Source organism: Neovison vison, chromosome 1, assembly GCF_020171115.1.
Source record: "Neovison vison isolate M4711 chromosome 1, ASM_NN_V1, whole genome shotgun sequence".
NCBI classification, from domain to species: Eukaryota; Metazoa; Chordata; class Mammalia; order Carnivora; family Mustelidae; genus Neogale; species Neogale vison.
The window spans coordinates 142,929,764-142,953,944 of NC_058091.1; the positions used below are offsets into that span (position 1 = coordinate 142,929,764).

The window sequence follows — 24,181 nt, forward strand, 5'->3', positions numbered from 1 at the left end:
GTAAGTGAGTTTATTTTCTGTATTTCTTTTTCAGATAAATTGTTAGTGTATAGAAATACTATTGTTTTTTCGTTTTTGTTGTTGTTTGTGTTTTTTTTTTTGTTTTGTTTTTGTATGTTGATTTGGTATCTTCTACCTTTACCGAATTCATTGAATAGATCTAACAGGTTTTTGGCGGAATTTTTAGGATTTCTTATGGATAAGATCTTGTCATCTATAATGATGCCTTGGTGGCTCAATCTGTTAAACATCTGCCTTGGGCTCTGGTCATGATCCCAGAGACCTGCTTCTCCTTCTCCCCCCACTGCTTGTGCTCCCTCTCTCTCTCTTGCTGTCTTTTTTTCTCTCTCAAATAAATAAAATCTTTTAAAAAAATCATGTCATCTGCAAACATTATTTTACTTCTTCTCTGATTAAGATCCCTTTTATTTATTTTTCTTATCTAATTCCTCTGGCCAGGACTTCCATGAGTATTATTGAGTAGAAATGGGAAGAGTGGATGCCTTTGTCCTGTTTTTTATCTTGGAGAAAAAGCTGTGACCCTTACACCATTGAGTCTGATGTTAGCTGAGGGTTTGTCCTGTATGGTCTTTATTTTCTCATGGTACAGTATTCTGCACCCAGTTGGTTGAGTGTACTTATTATGACTGGACATTGAATTTTGTCAAATAGTTTTTCTGTATCTGTTGAGACGAACATGTGATTTTTGTCCTCAATTCTGTTAGTGTGTTGTATCACACTTCTTCATCTGTGTATGTTGAACCACCCTTGTTTCTCAGGGATGAATTCCACTTGACCGTGGTATATGATTTTTCCAGTAATATGCTGTTGAATTTTGTTTGCTAGTATTCTATTGCAATTTTTGCATCTGTATTCATGAGGAATATTTACACGTAGTTCTCTTGTCTTACAGTGTCCTTATCTGGCTTTGCTATCAGGATAATAATAGCCTTATAAAATGAGTTTGAGAGCATTCCCTCCTCTTCTGGTTTTTGGAAGAGTTTGAAAAGGATTGGTATTCATTCTTTTTAAAATGTTTGACAAAAATCATCAGTAAAACTCTATCCAGTCCTGTGCTTTCACAGTGGGATATATGGTTCAGTCTCTTCACTCGTTATTGATCTATTCAGATTTTCTATTTCTTCATGACTTAATCTTTGTAGGTTGTATGTTTTTTGGAATTCGTGCATTTCTTCTAGATTTATTCTACATTACCTACTATGAACAGCTCTGTAGCTTATGGTGTCAGGTGATGATCAGACATTCTGAAATAGATTCTTCATCTGTTAGACGGGGATAGTAACACTGAACTCTAGAATGATGAATGAGATAATAGGTATAAAACATCCAGAATAGTGTCTGATACTCAGTCAAAACTAAACAAAAGTAAGTTATCCTCTCAGAGAGAGGCCTGAAACAGTTTTCTCCTTTCCCTTCTTATGAAACAGATGGAAGTTGAGAAGAGAAGACCTTTAACAACTGGGAGACTAGAATTTGTGCTCATAAGAGAGAGACCACAATCTGTGTTTTATCTTATCTTAAAAAAATGTACACAGCTTAGGAAGAAAAGAATGGTAGTTTTTTAAGGTTATGTGGTTGGGTAAAGAGTAAAAATCATTTGAAAGTATATGTGTTACTTAAGAGTGCAATGCAGAAATTATGAGAAATGAAGCATTGCAGAGCGCCTGGGTGGCTCAGTTGGCTAAGCATCTGCCTTCAGCTCAGGTCATGATCCCGGGGTCCTGGGATCAAGCCCCACATCAGGCTCCCTGCTCAACGGGGAGTCTGCTACCTCTCTTCTCTTCCTGCTCATACTGTCTTTCTCTCTCACTCTCTCTCTGTCTCTCAAATGAGTAAATATAATCTAAAAAAAAAAAAAAATAGAAATTAAGCATTGCATATTTGGCCGCTGAGTATGGTGATTCATATGTATCTCATAGTCACATATTAGCAAAATTACACATTGGTCAGGTTCAGTTATTAAAAGTTCATTGTTTTCTCATTTTGAAATTTTAAAGCATTTATATTATAATGGTGTTTTAAAACCTTGCTGTTCATTTTAGCAGTTGAATCAATGAAGAGTTACTTCCTTGTTTGGTTTTGTTCAGTGTGGTTGAGCCTTTTTGGTGTAGGGACTGTTCTATTATGTTGTAACTATTTTTTTTTATCTTAACAAAATCTATTTAAATTATATTTAAATATTATGAAATTAGTTTTTCAAAGATAATTCTTAATTATGTCTACAGACAATTGGGAAATCTGTTTTTTATTTTTCAAAACTAATGTCATTTTCCTTGTTTACTTTCTCTAATGTAATCCTATAGAGTATTAATTGGATTTGTTTTAATGTATTTTTTCTGACTTCAGGAGTGAAAAATGTTATCTGAAAATTTCTCAGGGTATATTTTGTTGTGAGAATGCTATGTTGCCTGTTTATTCTTATATCATTAGTTGAAAGTTGAATGAATATGCTTTATTATTTCTAAGCAATACAGTATACATAAGCAATACTAAATTTCTACTTTTATAGTGACCAAGCAATGTCAGTGGCTTGGAAAAAAATGTGGATCTTGAATTTGTTTTGATTACTTAATCACTGTAAGCATTTATAAACTTTGTTCCTCATCGATATGTTCATTTGGAGATAATACTGTGTGATTTGTGCAATTATTTTTGACTAGTTGAAGCTTAAAAAGAATTGCACGTTATAAATTTCTGTGCCTTGTGGAAATAAAGTAAGTATGAAGTATGATGGATACTGGTTTTTCATTTTTTCTCATTTCACGTGGCACGTGTTATAAATTAACATCTTGGTGTATGTTTTAGGTCTTTTCCCATGTTAGGTGTGTACTATCTTTTTTAAAAATTTGAGCCTCATTTATTGCCTCATTTGAACAGGTGCCTCAATGCTTGTACCTACTGCAAAACTAAACACGCCAGAGGAAATTTGGCCAGTTACCCAATAGAAGAACTAGTAGAAAGAGCCAAACAGTCTTTTCAAGGTAAGATTTTCTAGAATTATGTGCGATTTTAGCCTTCTAAATAAATTATAATATTCTTCTAAATAACCCTTCACTTTAAATATATGATGCTGCTTTAGATTTCTGGAGAGTTTATAAATATTTTAGCCTATATAGCAGAAATGTTACCAGATTCAACCAACCAGGTTCTAGTGTTCCTGTTACTCTTCTTTTACTACTTTTCCATCTTCCATTTTCTTATGATGTATTTTGAACTTTATCACCCATTGTCACTTCATAGAAAAGACAAAAAATAAAAAAATAAAAATGAAATCCATGACTGTCTAATGTGCATGAAGACTTTTGTGGACTGAGCGAACTACTTTTCAAGATTTCCAACTCTTTCTTTGGTAATTTTTGGACATTTGGAATGTAGAGTGAATAAGTATTTCCAGGAGCCTTGAAAAAGGTAGATTTTACTATCGGTCAATAAAGATCACCCTCAAAAAAAAAAAAAAATCACCCTCTTTATCTGCAGAACTGTGGACCAGCAAAGAGTGGTACGGGTAAAGAGACCTAATGAGAATAACTCTTTGGTGTAGGTGGCCAGCTGCTTCCAAATCATCACTTGTTGGAAAATGTGATTGTTGAGGTATCTCTCAGCATATAATGAGACTTATCTTTAACGTGAGTCACAGTTGTGTTGACACTAACTGCTTAAACCATAGACTTTCTCTTTTGTCTTTGTTTATAATATGTGTGTATAACATTGGTGTGTCTTTACACCTAACATGATGTAATCTATTGTCTCATAATCTTGCGGGTTAATAGTTATTGGCAATGTACTTGTCCTTTTAGTGAGTAACTTGGAGTGCAACGTTCAGTACTTCACACCCTAGAAGTGATAGTATGAGTTCTGAACACATTTCTTTATTTAATCTGTGAAAGCCTTTATCAACATGAATTTGGAATGCTCTCCATAATAGAAAGAAAAGTACCTTGATTGATTTATCAACACCTCCCAACAAATTTGTTCTATTTTTACAACCTGAGTTCAGTCCCTTCCTTCATTCACATCCAACTTATATTGAACAAGAAACAAGAGGCAGCTCATTGACTCCTGCCGGCGTTCTGTTTTAGAGCCAGGTAATTATCTAATATGAAGAACAGTCTGAGTGATTGTCTTTTGTACAACATGACTACATTAAGCCGTGTTCAGAAAGGGCATACATTTGCACAGGAACCTCATCTATTTGAAAAATGATGCCTTTCCTGGCATTCTAAATTGGTGTTTATTTTTCCATCTATCTGTCAGAAAATGGAGATATTAAAACTCTATGATCTATCCACCAAACACTGCAAATTGGTAGGAGTATGAATTAGTTCTTTCGAAGTACTTTTCCAACATTATGCATTTCTCTTCACAGCTAAATGTAAGTCTTAAAACATCTTCTCACTTGACTCTGAAAATTGTTTTAAAGGTCTAAAACTGATAAATCACCATCTAGGAAGTGAAGGTATTCTCTTCGCTCCCTTATATCTATCTTCACCTATAACCTCTCCTAACATTTTGATGTGATTGCTTCATGACTTAGTATGGACACATTGATTGATTGATTTTTATTTAGATTCAGTTAATTAGCATATAGTGTATTATTAGTTCCAGAGGTAGAATTCAGTGACTCATCAGTCTTGTATAAATACCCAGTGCTCATTACATCACGTGCCCTCCTTAATTGGACACATTTATGTATTACACTTGACTTGAGGTGAAAACCAGAAAGGAATAATCAGTTTTTATAAACTAATTGTAGATTTTTTTCCTAAAGATATCCAACTTAGTTCTCTGACTTATGTTACTTATCTTTAGAAATGCCCTCTGAGCAGTGGAAGTACAGACTTCGTTCAGACTTTATTGTCACTTAGCATCATCATAGCCAAAGTGGGTTGGGCCAGTTAAGGTGAATGTTACAAAGACTCTATCTGAGGTCAGCAGCGATGTGGCATTTGTTCACTCACAGAGAAAGCACTCGAAGAGATCGGGTTGGTATTGCTTTCATCATCATGAGCGTGTGTTTGGCTATGTGTGTGTAGGTGTGTTGCCTTTTTACTCCCGACCCTGGAATGTTGGCTGTGTAACTTCCATTGTCTTGGTATCTGTGTATTAGAGCTGAAACCAATTGCTACTTTTTGGACTGGTGAGCTCATTTGATTCATGTATGGTAGTGTTACTAAAATATTGAGGTCATAACTTCCTAGGCAAGGCAGGATGGTTAGGAGAACATTAAGTAGTTAGGTATTCAATGCTCTTTGCCATAGGAGGGTTTGAATATGAAAAGTGTTCTGCTGCTGACCAGCCACGCCAGTCTGAAGAAGGTACTTGCCCCTTCCAGGCCATGGTTTCCTTGTTACTGTGACGTTTCCTATTCTTTGTTGTTAGAATTTGAGATAACTTACAGGAAGTAATTGGCTGTGTTCTTCTTATGAAGAAGACATGCTACTTAAACTGAAGGAATTTAAGTGAATCCAAGAAGTCTAATTTAAAAAAAATTTTTTTTTTAATTTTTGATAAATCTAATTTTGAGGGAAAATATTGAAACATCTGTAACAGACATTAACGAATAGAGTCAAATGACAACTTTTCTTTTGATGCTAAAACACATTTTAGGACTCTGTAGATAGAAACTATTTGGTGTGACTATTACCTTTCATTCTCTTAATTTGAGAAAAGCAAATTTGTGCTGAGAATGGCCGTATACTCTTTTTCCACTATAGGAGGTACCTGTTGATAGCTTACGTTTTAAAGGGATTGAGTTCATTTTCTTTTTTTCTGCAAAAGACATTGGGATGTTACTGATCTTACAGATATTCTATATGTGAACTTTTAAAATTGTGAAGAATAATTATGAAGGTAAATAGAAGAAATTCTCTTATCTCTGTGATTTTTGCGTATTTAATTCTAAATAGTTCAGGTGTCCTTAGGAATATCCTTTGAGCTAGAAACCCTTAAATTCTGTGTGATACCATTATTATTAAATGGCCGTATAATTAATAATAAACAATGTGGTTCTTCGAAAGGCTGCTTTAAGATGAAGACCCTTTTAAATATGTTTCCAATAAATTTGATGAGAGCTACTCTGTCTGTGGAAGTTAATTTCCCATCCTGAAAAGTCATTTCCTTTCTTTTTCTTAAAGTTTTTGATGACTTTGTGTCAGAAATACCAAATGACTTTCAAAAACTCTGTACCAGTTGTAGAATGGGGATAGAACCCAGATTGCCTGGCCTATGATAGAATAAGAGCACAATTTCTTTCTGAATAGCATATTTATAAAACATTTTATATTCATATAAATTTATTTCATAGTGGTCTAATGAATGGAGAGGCTAAGGGCTGACCCAAAGGGAAGGGAGCAATCAGAAGAGATTCTGAAATAAGATTCTGAAATAATCATGGAATCATTCTGAATGTACAGTGGATTCCCAAAGCACCAAAAATATACTGACTATACATTCAGCTGCCAAAAAATGAGGGAGCTCATTAAATTTTGAATGGATTGCATTAAAATAAAAATTATTTATATTTTTAAATAGAAATTTCAGTTTGCCATTTACAAAAATACATGCATATATATGTGTATAATATACATAATAATACATTAATATGTACATTACATTAATATGTACAATACATATGTATGTATTTAGTTTATAGTTAGTTGATTTCCTTGCCTTTTTTTCCCCCCCTTTTTCTCTCAACTCAGTCCCCTTGACATTTTCACTTTCTCAATGTGTTTATCATTTTTGTGGCCAGTCCTGAATGTGAGTATAAGATTTATCATGTAACTTGAGTTTCTCCGCTCATTGTTCTAACAGCCTGTGGGGAAACTTTTCCCCTTACCTCCTCACCTCTGCTGAGATTCAGGTTTTAAAAATTCCTCAGCATCGTGGTGTTCAGGGACCAGGGTTTGACATGGTTGCATTTTAGATATCTAGAAAAACATGTCAGGCTGTGACCAGGACTTTGTTGGGGCCAGAATGAATTTACAAGCTAGTGTTTTCTAGGATATTTGTATTGATTTTTCTCTAGCAGCTAATCAATCAGTTTCAGTCGTATAAGTGATGGAGCAAACCTTTCTAAGTGTGCTGGGTGAGTGGTGTGGAAACAGCACCTTTCACTGCTGCCTCTGGAATCAAAATGTAGAGATGATGGATGAGCTATTTTTATAGTGATTGTGTGCTTTTCTAGATCTCATTTGTGTGTTGCTACTTTTTTCTCCCTCATGAATCTGAAAACCCTTGCAGGGTAAGTGGCATAAACCAGTTATGGAAAGGTAAATAAATTAAGGTGAAATATTCAGAGCAGGGAGAGAGTTTCTTGGTGTTGAGTGATTTTAGTATTAATGTTGAAATGTTAAAAAAATGAATTCTGTTTTATTTGAGACTTGCAAAGTTGCTTTTTTTGTGTGTGTAAGTTTAATTATGAAATGCATCTAGAAGACATTACCTCCTGACCTTTTATGTAGAGAAGGACATGAGCGGTATTTGATTTTCGGATGTATGAACTTGGATCGTCGAGTTTTACAGTTTTTATCAAGCCACACTTGACTCATCACTGTTAGCAGTGATTGCTGTATATTGAGTCTGATCTGAGATCGGAAAGGAGACGAATAACTACATCCTGTTAATTTATATGGCAGTTATTTAAATGTCTCATTTACTCCTATTTTCATTTGTGCTGTGTTGACATAGAGAAATTTCTTTCTTCTATAGGATTAATAATTTAAGTGTTTGTTATATACTGTCAACTTCCAAGGAGGATTTTAGGTAGCTTACATTAAAGGGTTGTGCATGTGGGCACCTGGGCGGCTCGGTCGTTAGGCGTCTGCCTTCAGCTCAGGTCATGATCCCGGGGTCCTAGGATCAAGCCTGGCATCTGGCTCCCTGCTCAGCGGGGAGCTTGCTTCTCCTTCTCCCTCTGCCCCTGCTTGTGTTCCCTCTCTTGCTGTCTCTCTGTCAGATAAATAAATAAAATCTTTAAAAAGAAAAAAGAAATACAAGATTGTGCATGTAATGGACCCTGAAAATAAAAGTGCTATAAAATGTTGTATTATGTTTGCAAAGAGGGAAGATAATTTTACAAACTGGTGAATCCTGGCTCTAGAGAAGAATAAGGGAATACAGCGGTTTATATACTTTGATATGAGTGTGTAAAAGGAAGTGTATAGTTTATAATGAGTCAGGTACATGTTTCGAGGCTGTAGACACTAAGAAGAATTATTTTCCTTTCATAAGAGACATTGAATAATAATAAAAATATATAAAATATATTAAAATACTACATATAAAATATAAATATAACATGTAAAATACATATTAAATACTACATATAAAATATAACATATAAAATACATATTAAAATACTACATATAAAATATAAATATAACATAAAATACATATAGAAGTATAAAATTGCTTTTAGCTGGTCATATATAGGAATTCAAGATATAGTTTACACATGGCCTTTTCTTCTGTTGATTCTTTAAAAAACCCAAAATATAATATTAAATTGTAACTTTTCAAAAAAATTTTAATGGGACAGCTACTTATATGTGGTGTGCATGATACATGTAACCGGATAAGAGGACCTGAGGCCTAAATGGTTATGTGTCAGACATTCAGTTTAAATAAGCCAACATTAATCACTTAGACTTCAGAGAATGCTAGTTACGTCTGTCTTTGGCAAAGCAGAGTACAGTTTACCTGGTCTTTGTCTGTTCGGATCTGTGAGTTTCTAGGACAGTGGTGCTCAAGTCCTTATTTATTTTTTTTTAAGCAATAAGGGAAATCCCTTCTTCAAATGAAATTTGAAGAGTAAAAGCCGAGCCAGCCCGGTCTTAGTAGAGGTGAGGCCCTGTTCAGTGAGCCCCTCCCCTCGGAGGCCTGGCCCCGGAACCTCTAGAACCCCGAACTGGCTGGCTTCCTGTTGGTATTTCTCTGGGGCACCAGTTTGCCCTGCTCTGCGCAAAGAGAATGTGCCCAGGAAGCACTTCGTAAGCCTAGGGGCGTCAAGCAAAGAAGCAATTACTGTTCATTTATGTGCAAAAAATCTGGAGTGTTTCCCGAACCCCCAACATAAGCCCTCCCAGGCTCTCCTGATATCTAAGCACAGGCACATTTTGCCAGTGGGTCAGTGGAGCTGAGCCCCGGGGCAGGACAGGGTTGAGCCATCCTGGGGAAGGAGCTCAGAGGGCCGCTGACCGCTCCTGCCGTGGCAGGCTGCTAACGGTGCAGATGGCTGTGTTCATGCTCAGCTTTTTTTTTTTTTTTTTTTTTTGGCGGGGGTAAGTAAAAACAAAAATACTCTTTGGGTGCCTTGCAATTAGCAGAAAACAGGTAGTTATGTAGGTCTTTCCTAAAAGCAGAGTGGCCTCACGTGAACCTCGGGACAATGGGAGATTCCTGTAACTCCTTAACACACCAGTCCTTTCTTGAAAGGGCTGGCTGGTGGGTTTTTTAGGCTTGGTGGACCCTAAGGCCTCTGTTGGCAACTGTTCATTTCTGCCCCCAAAGCCTAAAAGCGGCCACAGACGACACATACATGAATGGACGTGGCTGTGTTCCATTAAAGCTGTATTTATAACGGGAATTAGGGATGACAGGGTTCATTGGTCACCTTTGGGGAAAGCTAACCTAAACAAACTAGGGAAGACTGGCAGAACCTCCCATTGCTTCTAATGTGCTTATATATGTCCCAGACCCATCAGAGAAGGAGGGCCTAATGTTGATCTAGAATAGATCGTTGTACTCAGTCTGGCTGTTCATTTTAGTCACTTGGCAGTTCCCATTTTTGACAGTCACACCGCACTTCCTATGACGGGGAGCCCTGCACTTTCTAGAATCCAGGGGAGTCTGCCGTAGTGCCAGAGCTGAGGACTAGAGTCGAGAACCAGTAGTTTGAGAATTGTTGGTTGAAGCCATAAAATGAACTCACCTTCTTGCCCTCTACTGAGAAGGATCTTGAAGAGGAAACCCCGGCTGCTGAGTAAGGAAGGAGCGGGCTTAGGGAGGTGGGAGGGGCAACACAGGTGCCAATTTGCTCACACACACCCCCATGGTTTCTGAATGCAAAGGTGCTTATTTAAGTTAAAAGGGGCGGTGATTTTTGTTATCCCCTAAGGTATCACAAAAAGGTCAGCTGACACTTGATGATTACTGTGCTGTCTGGGAACTAAAAAGATGAAAAGCAAAACGACAAATACATGGTTCTTGTCATTGAGGCTCCTCCCGGTTTAGAAGGACAGGATAGCACGCGGGGCTAATGAAAGCTGAAATCCCCGGAACAGGAAGCAGGTAACAAAAGTCATTGGCCCTTTTAACATGTAGAAGCCCCTGGATTTCCAGAACGTCCGTTATGGACCTGGGGCGGTGTCCACAAATGGGCCACCCCTGGGTTACCTCTGCACCTTCCCGGACTGTCCCCCGTCACCAGTCAGCCAGGGCTTCTCCTCGCAAGCCTTCTCGTGGTCAGCCTCTGCCACCGCCACTGGAGCGCGCTTAGGGTCCCAAGTAGAATCCACTTGCCCTTCTGAGTCTTGGGGTTTCTGTGATGCTAGCGTCACAGTCTGTGAAAAAAACACACTGGCCAGTGACTCCTTCATTAGTTAACTTCGGTTCACTTCAGTTAACTGTTGCAACTATATAGTTATTTTTCCATTCATTCGACAAGTATTTATTGAGCATTTGTCAGAAGCAGCTTGTGTTTCTGCTAATGGGCACATGCCTTAGAAAAGGGAGGATAACATACATTCTTACAATCAGCCTTTGGTTACTTCTGCTGATAAGATAGGGAGGCCACTGGGTCAAGTTTGCTGACCCTTGAGCAAACAGCTCACCTTCTAGGTGGGAACAGGGTGCAGTCCCAAGGCTGTTCGGCAGAGTGGCGTCTGTTCATAATTCTCTGAATTTTCCTACTTTAGAGAACATACAGACCAAAGTACAGAAACCTGGGAGCTTCTGGGAATACCTTTTGTATCTGTCCATAGCAAATCTGGAGCGTCCTCAGTCTCCGCTGTTACGGGAGTGGTCTTTTTGGGGCTCCATTGTGTTCTACGAAACAACTTGCCAATACGCGAGTACAGAATTATATTGAAAATGACGAGGCACGGGAAAACAAATGAGAACAGAAAAGTCAAGTGTCGATGGGGCATTGCATCGAAAGTAGGCCATGGTCACAGATGCCGTGTAGACTCCGAACTTCTGGAAAGCCTGTCTGTAAGGAGACAGACCCGGCTTGGTGTTCGATCTGAAGATCTTCACACGTGAGTTCGTGTAGAGAGCCCCGAGAGCTGTCGTACTTCTCAGCAGGCTCCTCTCGCACTGAAATTCACATTCTCTGCTCTCTTAAAGTTGCATATTTTGGCATTCCTGGTTAAAACTTGTAGCCGAGCCCTGAAAAGCTTCACACGGTGAAAGGCTTTCTGGGGAGTCTTAAACAATCCATCCTCACTGGCTATGCCTCTGTGGTGCCCTGGTCCCACGTCCGAAGCCCTTAGGAACCACAGAGGAATCCCGCTGTAGAGACAGGGTGTACAAACCCTGGGTCATCCTGGGAGATGAGGCATCCTCCTGCAGGAAGAAGATAGTAACATTTGTGTTTACTTGTATGTTCTCCTCCTTGGAATTTTCCTATTGTGTATATTTCATACTGTACATAATGCATTCATACAAAAGTGCATGAATATAATTAATGATTTGGATCTATGGGGATGCAGTCTTAAATTTTTTGACGGGTTCAAGAAAGTGATTTTTCCAGAGGCGGAGACCACTGATTCAGAGGAACACATGGCCCGTTTCCTGCTTTCAGCCGGGTGTTGGTCTGAGCAGGGCGGCGGAGCTCCCTGCTCTCTGTTATGGTCCGAAGGTGCCTGTGTTCTCTCTCTTTTTTTTTTTTTTTAATTTTTTTATTTTTTATAAACATATATTTTTATCCCCAGGGGTACAGGTCTGTGAATCACCAGGTTTACACACTTCACAGCACTCACCAAAGCACATACCCTCCCCAATGTCCATAACCCCACCCCCTTTCTCCCAACCCCCCTCCCCCCAGCAACCCTCAGTTGCCTGTGTTCTCTTTTGCTTGAGTGCAAATCCTTCTGCTTTTGAGATCAAATAAACATGATGAAGTTTATGTCTTCGGGAGGAAAACTAAAGCACTTAATGAAGACTCTGGCCATGTCTCTCTGCCCAGAGATAGAGACTTTCTGTCTCTGTGGCATGTTTCCCCGTCCCTTCCATTTGTGCTTTAGGCTGGAAGGCTGAGCCTGGAGGCTGTGGGGTCAGGCGCATGCGGCAGTGTGCGTGTTGGCTTAGTAGGTGCTCAGTAAATGTTGGATGAGTTGCTAATCCTGAATTGATGGGGCCTGATGAAATTCCATATGTGACTTGGAACCTGTGGTGAAAATACAGCCTGGAAAGCTCAATTTTAAAGTGGGCAAGGGATATTGCTTCGTTTCAGCTGTTGTTCAGGCGTAACTGAGTACTTGTGTCTCATAACACAGGCGTGATTTTATGACACTAGATACTTTGTGGTGGTGGCTTTCCAAGATCTGCAACAGAAATAACTTACTTTTGGAAACTATTTCCTGAGAGTTGACGGGTATCCATCATTCTCACTAAGTGGGTATATCCCACTTAGGTCCACATGTATAGTTGTAAATAAATACATATTTGCTTTGATTTTTTTTTTTTTCTTTTTCTAAATGGAATTTTGCAAAAGATTTTTTTTGGTGACGGGAGATAGAAGTTAACCAAAGGTTTTGCTTTCAGCATCTGAACTGAGGCAGATCTGTCTCTGGGATCATTTTGGTGAACTTTAAAGGCTGCAAGTTAGTTTTGGAAGGTTGTTTAATGGAATTTTAATAGCCCTGGAAAGATGTGAAAGTGATACTGCTACCTGGTGGTTCGTAAACCTGACCTTTGTGAGATGTTTTCTGGGCAGAAGTACTGCTTTGTGATGCCAGCGGCTTTTATCGATTCTGTGGACTCTGCACTTTTCTACCACTGGCTGTCAATTCATTCCAGCTGAAAAATTATTAAATCTCTTCTCCTGCTTGTGTGGATATTAAATTGCAGTAAACATACTTGCACAGTGTCAGGTGTGGCGAGCATAATTTTCTGCATGAAAAAAAAATTTGTTAGTGAGGACCTTGGCTGCTGTGCAGAGGTTATAAATTTCTGTACTTTTTTTTATTTGTTGCTCTCTCTGTTTTATATATATATATTGGTGAGTTTCAACACATTTCTTGTTACTTGTAATATAAAAAAGCTAGAGTTTGATTTAGATTGCTGCCTTTAAAGAATAAGCCCCCTTTAGTCCGTCATTTCTGGTGTCAACAAAAGAAGGATGAGAACCTCGGGTTAAGAGGGTTTAAACCTGTGGAAATACATATGGGGAAGAACGAGCAAGATCTGCTGAAAGAATGAATCAGACGGATCAGGGAAAGAGCGAACAATTAGATGACCATACTCTCCACTTAGATCTTTTTGATCTGTTGGGTTCTAGTTAAGGAAAGTGAAGGCCAGTGCACTAACCATCATCTGTGGACGTGGGTGTTAAGCTTTACTGTCTCTGTGGATAACCCTGGGCCTTTGGGTATATATTTAAAATTGCACTTTCTTACCCACGCCCTCAGCCCCTCCCCTCTCTTAAACCCCTTTCTTTCTCTATAAAATAAACGAAGCTTTAAAAAAAAAAAAAAAAAAAGGGTGGGGCGCCCAGGTGGCTCCCGGAGTGTTGAGCGTCACACTCTTGATTTCAGCTCAGGTCCTGATCTCAGGGTTCTGAGATCGAGACCCACATTGGGGTCTGCGCTCAGCAAGGAATCTATTTGCGGTTCTCCCTCTTCCTCTGCCCTTCCTCTCACTTGCACGCCTACACACTCTCTCTCTTTCTCTCTCTCTAAATCAATAAATCAAATCTAAAAAAAAAAAAGAAAAAAAAAAAAAGAAAGAAAAAGACAGACATGCTGCCCGGTTCCCAATTCAGTAGGTCTGCCGCAGGCCCAGGGATTTGGATTTTCGGATGAATCAGTCCAGATGACTCAGATGCATGTGGTAAGGACCACTTCTAGAAACTTCTGTCTAGAAAACTTTCTTCGTTATATAAATACACTGAGTCATGGAATCAAAATATTCAGTGGGAGTGGAGAAGAAACACACCGTCGATGTGAGGCGATAAACTAAAACTCTGTGCCTGTTCCTCCCACAGAATAGCTGCAGCGAGGGCGCGGGTGCCCCTCTTTCCACCCCCAGCCTCCCCTCAGAGTACTGTGCAGAGTGTCACAGACAGGTTCCCAGGCTCCCCCTCCAAAGATCCTGGCTCTGTGAGCTAGTTGGAGGCCAGGGAACATTTATTTTAGAAGCCACACAGGTTTGGGAATCACCAGCCTAGAATTTTTTTGGGGGGGTGGGAAGGATGGGTGTAGTGTGTTTCTTTTGGATATAGAAATTCGTATTGCTTTTTCTCTCTTTAAATATCCCTTTTTGGGCTCAGTTTGGGTCGAGCCTTTCAGAGCAAATTATCACACTATCATAATTACAGGCACATAGGAGCATTTCACTCTCAAACATGTTTTATAAAACAAATATATGTATATTGTGGAAATAATTTCCTGCTGGTAGCAACATGATTGAAGTAATTAATTAGCTAATTTGTTTTTATAGGAATAGAAAGAATATGTCTATTTGTGTAGTTTGTAAAATACCTTTATTTCCTTGATATAAAGTGTGCCTTTATTTATTTTTCTTTATTTGAGAAGAATAAATTTAAGAAATGCTAAATCTATATTGGTAGCTGAAATCCACATTTCTCTAGTTCAGGAAGCACTTAACCTTGATATATTTGCATGATGCAGTATTACAAAGTTTTGAATGTTAATGTTTACGGTTTATAATAACCTGGAAAGTTTTTCATACTGGGTTAAAAAACATGGCTGTAAAATCATATTTGCTATACAGTCACAACTTTTTATTAAGCAAGCAACAATAATTAAGTACAGGAAAAAAGGAGAAATTAAGTCATAGGTTACTTTAGTTGGAGGGACAAAGAGCATATTAATATTATTTCTGCTTTTAATATTTTCTAAATTTTCTGTAAGTACCTACCCTTTTAGACTGCATAAACACAATAGACTTCATTTTTAAGGAATTGCATATATTAAATTATCAGAGTTTTTCCATTTAGAAAATTAAATCACGCATATTTGAAATAGAGCCCCTTTTTATTTCTTGACTGAGATATGGGAAACAGAGATATGACCATTTGGAACACTTGATAAACTGAAACTTATTTGTACCTAACTCTGGACTCGGTGGATTCTGTTTGAGCACAGACTAGCCTGATATTCTGAGAATTTACTTTTTACAAATGATCAACTGTATGTGATGAAGATTTCTTTAGGAGAAATCTGGACGCTCCCTGGCTTAACCTGATCTGCTTCCTGCCCAGCTCTATGGTTGAAATGGCAGCTCTGTGAATAAATCAAAGAACCAGCTAGCGGAAAAGCCTCTGCAGTTATCTTTCACCCTTCATTTTCAGATGAGGAATGTGGAGCCCAAGGAGGACAGGGAACCTCCCTAAGCTCCTTTTCGCTCCCCAGTTCCCTCACCGCTATCCTCAGCTGCTTCTGCTCCATGGAATAGCATTAAGAACATTTTCTTTGAAAGGTAGTTCAGAGGGTGGGGCGGGGAGGGCGGGGAGACATGTGAGTAGGGAAGCTTAGGGGAAAGAAAAGTTGTGGACTAGAAGACTAAGTGGTAGCTTTTCAGAAGACCAGAGACTTGCTTGAGTCCATGGAAGGTGGCTTGCATTTGGAGGAAAATGCAGTTGAACTTGGCAGCAAAGCCCAGGAGGGGTCACGTGATCTGGCTGGGTTACCATTCCGAACTCTTCTTGCCTCCCTCTCTCTCCAACCTGTTACCATCCAGCCCTTTTCCCTTAATTCCTTGAACAGAGCACTGGCTTTTCCCTTCCTTTGAAAGGGTTTACCTGTTTACCTGTGGTCTTTTCACATCCGTCTCTTTCATAATAAGGGATCAGATTTAATGTCTCCTGTTCATGGGGCACGTCTTTGACCACCCTGAAAGGGAGCCCTTTCCTTCTAATTCTCTGTCATATCACACGTGTCCTCCAAAGCACTTATGATTTGTACTTTATACCCTTTTGTTTATTCATTTCTTGATTCAGGAAAAGTTCCGAGACAGTAGACAGACTGCCTGTTTTATTCATCCCTGGATTTTTTAGAGCATGGTGTAGTGCAGGGCATACAGGTCCATAGTAAATACTTGTTGAATGGAGGCATGAGTACACATTATAACATACATTAATGGGATTCTATTTAGATCTATATAAAAACACTTTTCTTAGGTATGCTCTTTTCTTCTTAGAGCAAAACATAAGCAACAAAAGCTATATATAAATAGATGGCTGTCTGCATTCTCATCTTGTTAGGATAAGCCTGTTTGCTTTCTCTGCATTCCTTCGGCAGTGGGTGTGGAGTGACAGCGCCAGCACTGGGGCTGGGATAGGAGTGGTGGTCCCTGAGTCGTGCCGCCACAGGCTCTGTGCATTCACATGAGCAGCTGATACACAGAACAATCACGGCCCAGAATGATGGTGGGAACCCAAAGTTGAGACCCAGAAGGGGAGCCTAGAATGGCATCAAAACAGGATGATCAGAGTCAGAGATCAAAGCCAAGAGTGTGAAACCAGAAGAGTGGATTGTTTCTCCAGTCACACGGAGAGCAAAAGGGGGAAAGTCCCAGCTAGTTAATTAGAAAGGGCCGTGTTATGCCCCCTAATGAGTGCTCGACTAGACTCAGGGTTTAAAGGCTATGTGTACAGTGGACAAAGCCCACTGTTGGCATAAGAGCTATCTGAAGTATTTTAACAGTTCATGTTTTCTTCTCCCTAAAACCCTGTGGATAAACAATTGAAACATCCTGGGAGTCTGTTAACTTGGTGGTTCTCATTTAATCCCACTTCTTAGTCTTTGTCCTTTGTGTAGATGGGACCTTCCACAGTGACTGTCAGCTGGGCCGTTGGGTCTCACTCTGGCCACTGGATTTTGACCATCCTGTGTACTGGGGCTTACTCTCATGGAATGCTGCTTGGAGCGCCGAGCAGCCTCGTTCGGACGTCCAGCTACCCTACTGGCAGTGTCCTGTGAGCCGAGAGACATGCAGCCAGCCCATAGGTCTTCCCGCTTCTCCTCGGAGACCCCAGACTTGTAAGCGAAGGAGCCGTGTTGAATGTCTGGGCTACCACACTGATCAAAAGAGCCGCCTAGCTGAGCAGGATCGTATTGATCAGTTATTGGTTTAAGCCACTAACTTTTAGTGCAGTGTGTTGTACAGGCATCAGGATACTGTATTAGATATTTATAAGAATGTTATTTTAATGTATAAAAATTTCATAATACCTTTATTATATTTCAAACACCTTTTAAGATTAGCCCTATATATCTGGGATTGCTTCTCATTAAATGAGATATGGTGGTAATAATAGGATTATGGTTTAAACAATTGCTGGCATGTCACTAGGAGCTGTTAAGCACAGAGAGAAGTAAAAACCAGCACCTTGCCATTCGCAGCCCCATATGTAAGCCGTTACGTCACTGGACTCAGGTAATCCTGAGGTACTGTGACATTTTCGTTAAGATGGATGCTGTTTCCATAGCTTGTTAGCTCTGTGGCCTTGAGACAACTCTTTGGTTTCTTCTTCCTCAGCCTCAATTTCCCCTTTAGCCAATCCGCATGAGTATGAGCCAAGCCAGTGTAGTGCTAAGTCTGTGATACTTTGAGAATGCTCAGTTGCTAATATGTTTTTCTTGACCATATAATGAGAGAGCAAGAAAGAAGAGGAGGGACAGAAGGCGTCGATGCCTAAGAAGATGCTGTTGGTACTTCAGTTGACTTTTCCCCCCTTGGCAACTGTGTTCTGTGCATTTTGTTCACACACTCCACCTGCTTCCACGTGCATATGCCTGGGCTGCTTTTCAGAAGAAACGCTGGACCCTGGATGTGCTCCTCCCACCTGAAGCGCACGCAGGTCACTCAGGGACCTTGTTAGCCTGTGGGTTTGATCCTTGTAGATCTGAGATGACTCCGAGTAAAAAGGGCCTGTAAGATGACAGGTTATTCATGACCCTTCGCCTTTTGGCCTTGAATATCCTCTTTAGCCACCAGTTCTCAGCATTCTGCCCCACATAACGTGTTCTTCAGTCACAGAATTTTTTCTTCAGACGTCCAGGTCGAGGTGAAGTGGTTTGTTTCACTTTCCCTCCTCTGTGACAGGGACTGCCTGAGTTTTATCTTTGCATCACAGCTAATGTTTAGTAACTGTGTTTTGCACACTTGCTCACACGCCCTTGGGATTCTTGTGACTGTAGACGGGAAAATTCCAGGTCTCGCCTTAACAAGCGAAAGTAGCAAATGCTCTGAGTGAACCTCTTCAGTGTCTGGCTATGGCTGCTGGAGTTTGAAGGACTCGTCAGCCAGTGCCCTTGAGTGGAAATGAGAGAAAGATGGATTGTTCACAGATGTGAAGTAATTTAGAGAGGATAATGTGGATTGGGCACAGTTAAAACTGTTCTTTTTTGGTGAATGGTAACGCATACCCCATCCTATATTATAGTAACACAGTGGCAAACTAGATAATATTTCAAATAAAGTGAGTGCCCAACATAGGAATTGTTGAAGAAAGCTGGAACCAAAAAGGTAATAGCTGTTTTCTTTGAAAAAGCGGCTGTTGCATACTGGATACAAGTGAATTCATTCCTGGTTTTACATCTGTGTTGTACTCTGGTACTGGTACTGTGGTTACATCTAGGCTCTGTTTTTCAGACTTGAGATAATTTATACATAACAGTCTGACCTTCATTTACAGTTGTACTGATTGGAAGATACGATTTACTATGTAATTAGTTTTGGTAAAAAACCAGGGGTGGGTGGGTAGGAGAAACTTGGTACTATGTTAAGGAGAGAATAAGTTGAATAGATTTTTAAAGTAATTTCTTTCAGTGTGTTAGCCCGCCCAGCATTTGAATGTTTCCAGCAATATGATTTTTGCAGCTAAGTTTTCAGGTAGCAAGTGCTCTTTATAAATTCATAAATGCTGCAATTACGTGAAAATTATACCACCTGTGAATTTTAGAATTCTGTAATGTTTTTGCTGAGATTCACTGATGTTTTGCATTTTATTATATATTTCTTGACGTAATAACATTTAAAATAGTTTACCTTGAGTAAATACAAGAGATTGGTTGAGTTTTTTTTTTTCCCCAGCACATTGGCCAAGATTAGTGTGCGATTTAATCTTAATTGTTGTTACTGTTATTTATTTAACAAACATCTGTCAAGTGCCTGTTAAGTGGAGGATTTGTGACAGCGAAATGCTGTATACATTCGACGTTTTCCATAGAGAAGGTTGGAACATTAAAGGAAGCAATTTGTAATTTGTAAGTATGGCTTGATAACAAATTATAAAACAAATATGTATTTTTCTTCATTAAAACAACTTGCTAGATTATAAGGTTCTACTTAAAGATGGCTGGCTTGTTCAGATTAATTTAGATAAAAGGAGAACTACGAAGAAACTTGGACCATTATTTTAAGTAAGGGGAGTAAGGACCATTATTTTAAGTAAGGTGTATTTTAAATAAGGTGAGGTGTTTCTCAAGTTTGGGATCAGCTCATTGTTGACATCTAATCGTGTACTCAGCCACCGTATTGCTGATCATTCTTAAATGTGGACTCCAGGAAGCAGAATGGCTGTCACCAAGAAAACGAAAAATTTATTTTATATGGTGCAAAATGTTTATTATATTCTACCACCAGAAATAGGAAATGGACTTTTCACACGTCATTGGTTCTATTGTCTTACTGCTTTTATTTTCTTTCTTATTTGTGACAGTGATTTTTTTTTTGATGAATGCAAGTATGATTATATGTATAATTCAGATGTGATGCTGTTTTGTGGGCCCTTTATTAATAAGACTGCCTGAGAAGTAGGCGCCGAGTCATTTTCTTTGCGCTCTTACATCCGCCTCTTCATCATTACGTTTGCCCAGTGAATTGCAGCTGCTGGCATTCTCAGCCCTGTTCCCCAGAAGCACAGAGAGGTTCCATGGCTAGTCTGAGCAGGGGTCCTGAGAGGAACACTTTCTCAGGGGGGGGGGCCTGCACCCCTTGGCCCGCAGCGTGTGCGCCTCAGGGAAGGCGTTGTACTCAGATACTCGATACTGCAAATGCAGTGCTCGCAGTAGTGCCATGTGGGTTCTTGTGATAACTGGGCTCATTCCATCAGGTGTGATCATTTTGAGACAAGCCCTTGGTGGTGGGCAGTCACAATGGTCTTGACTGGCAGCACTGACTCACTTTACAGGTCTTCGGTTTCATTGGCCGTTCTGGTTTCAAGAGATTGAAACCTGACAAAGGCAACAGAATGCTGAAAATCAGATCCCAGCACTCATTTTAGGCTCCAGGAACCCTACCATACAGGAGAAAGTGTTTTAATATTTGTTTGTAAGTAAGACTCTGTTTAAGTGCATTCACTAAGTAGTTCGTTAAGGTACGTTTAAAACTAACTCTGCTTAATTTGTGAAAAATATTTAACTCTTTTCAAGTTTGGAGATTAAATATGTTCAAAATAAAGGAAAATTCTGGGGCGCCTGGCTGGCTCAGTCAGTGGAGCATGCATTTCTTGCTCTCGGGGTCAATAGTTGGAATGCCATGTTTTGGGTAAAGTTTAGTTAATTAAAAAAAATTTCAAAACAAAAGAAAATTCTGTACTTCGTATTTTAGAAATGTATATAAAATGGATATAGTAATGATGTTCATGGTACACGAAAGATTTGTTCCGCTACATGTAATAAATATCAACTTGAGGCTTGGGGTCAATGGAGATACTTAAAGCTTCCAATATACCCATCAGATTAGCTTGATTGCCTAAAATCCGTGTTCCCCTCATGCCACAGACTGTCGTTAGGTGTGCTGTGCATGTGAATTTGCAATGTCTTTGCAAACCAATTCCTATTAAAAAAAGAAAGAAAATGGATCCATAGCCAAAGGGGGTACTTCAGAAACGCGGAGTAAATCCAGTTCTTCAGCTGCCAGTTGTGCCTGTTTTTAATTTTAAGCAAATTGCATTTGTGACCAGCTCTTGTTTTGCTTTACTTTCTGAGAACCAGTGCTCCAAAGAAAGAAAAAAATAAGCCCACTTTTGTTCCTAGTTTATTTGCAAACCAGGTCAGACGCCCTTGATTAGCTCTCAGTTGGAGGATAATTTGAACCTTGACAGATTGAACCCAAACAGCAGGGTTTCTCTGGTCTGGCCAAGAGATAGAAAAAATAAAATAAAAGCTAATTCCAGTTCACAGGCCATACAACAGGACTGAATAAATGTGCAACTGTTAATGAATGGCTATTTCAAATATTTACAAAAGGCTCAAGAAAAAAGAAAAGATTAGCATCTTAGGCAGCTGTTCTAAGGGAAACCTATTAAAAATAAACATGATAAATGATGCTTGAGAGCTAATATATCTGTCAAATATCAAATACACTCAAAGAAAAAAAAAACACTGTTTCAGGAAAGGGAAAAAACAACAACCCAACCCAGAGACTTTTGGGCATAGCTATCTTGCTTTGTGGTCGACACCCGATTTTTCTTTTTATTCTTTTTAAATTTATCTTTTCTAATCCCGGAATATTCACGCAGATAGTATTTTATAGATTGTAAGGTCATGGGTAAGTGAATGGAATCATTTGAGTTGTGTCTGTTGTGATTAAATTGGTTAGAAACTTTAAAATTCACTCATATATCACTTGAATGAAGACATACCGTTAATTGTTATTTTATGGGATTGCAGATGATATAATGGTTTGAATATGATCGTGATAACATTTTAGCATCATGGCAATTGTGCTAGGAAATGCTACATAAAAATGGAAATTATTACAGAGGCAGTGAAGTGTTGGTTCCCAGCGCTGAGTACAAGTAGTTACTGTTGCCTGCAGTGTTGGTCCCCGTCCATCCAAGCCTCTTCATGGGAAACACTCTTTTTTTCTCGATTTAGCTAAAATGAAAGCCAACTGTGTTTGCCACATATGATGGACTTGTAGGGTAGACCTTTGGCATTCAAGACTTACCGCTCGTGTTTTTAACTGTTTCTTGATAACCTGAAAATCTGTGGAAGGAAGCAATTTGAATTTTCTGAGGCTTGAATTTGTATTTGAATAGCTGTAGGCCGAGACTGGAATGGTGGATCAAGTCATTTGTCTGCTCAGTGAGTGTAGCCAGCGCTTAGAATTCATATCTCAGTGTAATGGAGAGTGAGTCTTGTGCGGTTTTTTAGTTGTAGATTACTCAATCTTTGTTTTGTGTCCAAGATGTCACCTAAAGGAAAGCCGATTATTAACGTATAGCCCTTGTCAATTTGGTGATCTCTGGATGGTAAGGACCTAGTGTACTAATAATAGAAAATTTGAAAAGTCTCACAAATAGTTATTTCGATTTGAGGTCGTTTCGCATTTTGTAAAAGTGTGATTCTTTACCAGGCGTGTTTCTTTACCAGGGTCATTCTGTGAAAGTTCAGAAAGCACGTTCCTCGGTTGAAGTGTGTTCTGTGTGGGGGGCGCTGCCTGTGGTGCGAAGGGAAAGCACTTGGGTCACGCTGTCCACTACGAGTCGGGTGGACCGGGCATTCGGAGGGAGCGGTAGTAAGCCCACTGTATGCTTCAGGCCTGTCTCAGAACCCGTGCAGCAGTGTGGCCATCGGAGCCTCTTCTGGGGAGCGTGCGCGTTATGAGGGAGACGGCGGAGAAGGCTGCTGGTGATGTGGGACCGGGGCTCAGGTCCCAGCCTATTGCTCTCACCTCACATCCGCCCTCTCCAGGGGCACACGCGGCCTCAGCAGTCTCTTCATCGATCAGTTTCCTCCGTCCCCACCCACATGGGCATGATTGAGCGCGCCGTAATTACCTATCACCTGGGCTAGCCTTTAATCACCATTAATTCACTTCTGCTCACTACTGGAAAGGTTAGAAAGTGGAAGGGAAATGACTAAAAACATAAAACTGATATATAGAGGGGGCCTGAATAAGTAAGTAGTAAGGGGGTAAGGAAGAAAGGCAGCCACCTTAGCCTTTTCTTTTTAAGCCACATGTTGCTGCTGTGTAATCAACAATGTTTCGCTTGTATTTCTGTTGAATTCTTTGAAAAACACACACACACACACACACACACACACACACATGCCCTCCCCCCCTCCCCCGGGGAATTACATTACATATCCTTCTAGGAAGGGCACTATCGACACTGTTGATGTTTTTAAGGATGACTTTCTATTTCTGCTGTGTTGAAAGAGCCTTACTAAATATCAGCCCCCATCCTAAAAGTGGTTTTAGTGAACTGAAAGGGTCTGTTTCTTATTTAGAAAACGCTTTGGGTCGGACTCCATTGATCGTGCTGAATTTTCAGGCTGTTCTGCCGTTCTCTGAGACCCTTAAACTTAGACTCTCTTTGTACTTCATCATTGTAATTTACACACTGGGTTGGTACATTCTCTCCAAGACAGTTTGTCTTGTGCCTCCAGCTGCTCCCCAATAGCCATTGTGCTGAATAAGCACTTACTTCAGTATGTCCTTGATACAATTAATGCAGGCATCTGCACGAGCGGCGGCCGCGGCAGCTGCAGGGCCTTATGGAAGCCAACTTCTGCTTAGCATTGTGATAAAAGAAATAGTTTTGAGCTGGAAGCTAATGTTGGCTTATTTTTAGCATAAAAAGAGTTGCACCTGCCAGGGCTCCGGCTTGCGGAGGACTGAGGTTTGTTGATTACACGTTCTTGTTAGTGCCATTGTTATTGGTAAAATGGGGATGATGTCATCCTTATCAAACTGAATTGGCACCCTGTAGAGTGACAAATAATTTACCCTCTGTGGTTTTATCAGCATGGGCCGCATGTTAGGAGCTCGTGGAGTGCTGAGTTTTCACAGTTGAATGCTGTGGAACTGCAGAGGTGTATGAAAATGAAAAGGGATTGATACTTGTAATCAGTGCACATGGTAATGGCCAAGGTGTAATGAAACATAAGTGCACATTTAGGGTAATTATGCTGCTACCAGGTGGGGCCCTGGGGCTTCGCATGGCTAGAAGCTGCTTGAG

The 24,181-nt window shown here is 39.8% G+C and overlaps 1 protein-coding gene across 3 annotated transcripts in view; it reads left to right on the forward strand.

The window, feature by feature from the left end:
• CDKAL1 (CDK5 regulatory subunit associated protein 1 like 1) overlaps positions 1-24,181 on the forward strand; it is a 633,148-nt gene that overhangs the window by 291,227 nt on the left and 317,740 nt on the right. For all 3 annotated transcript variants that reach the window (XM_044259756.1, XM_044259746.1, XM_044259765.1), the window contains one exon: positions 2,899-3,002. In XM_044259756.1, the coding sequence (XP_044115691.1) occupies positions 2,899-3,002 (104 nt within the window). The remainder of the gene's footprint in view (positions 1-2,898; positions 3,003-24,181) is intronic.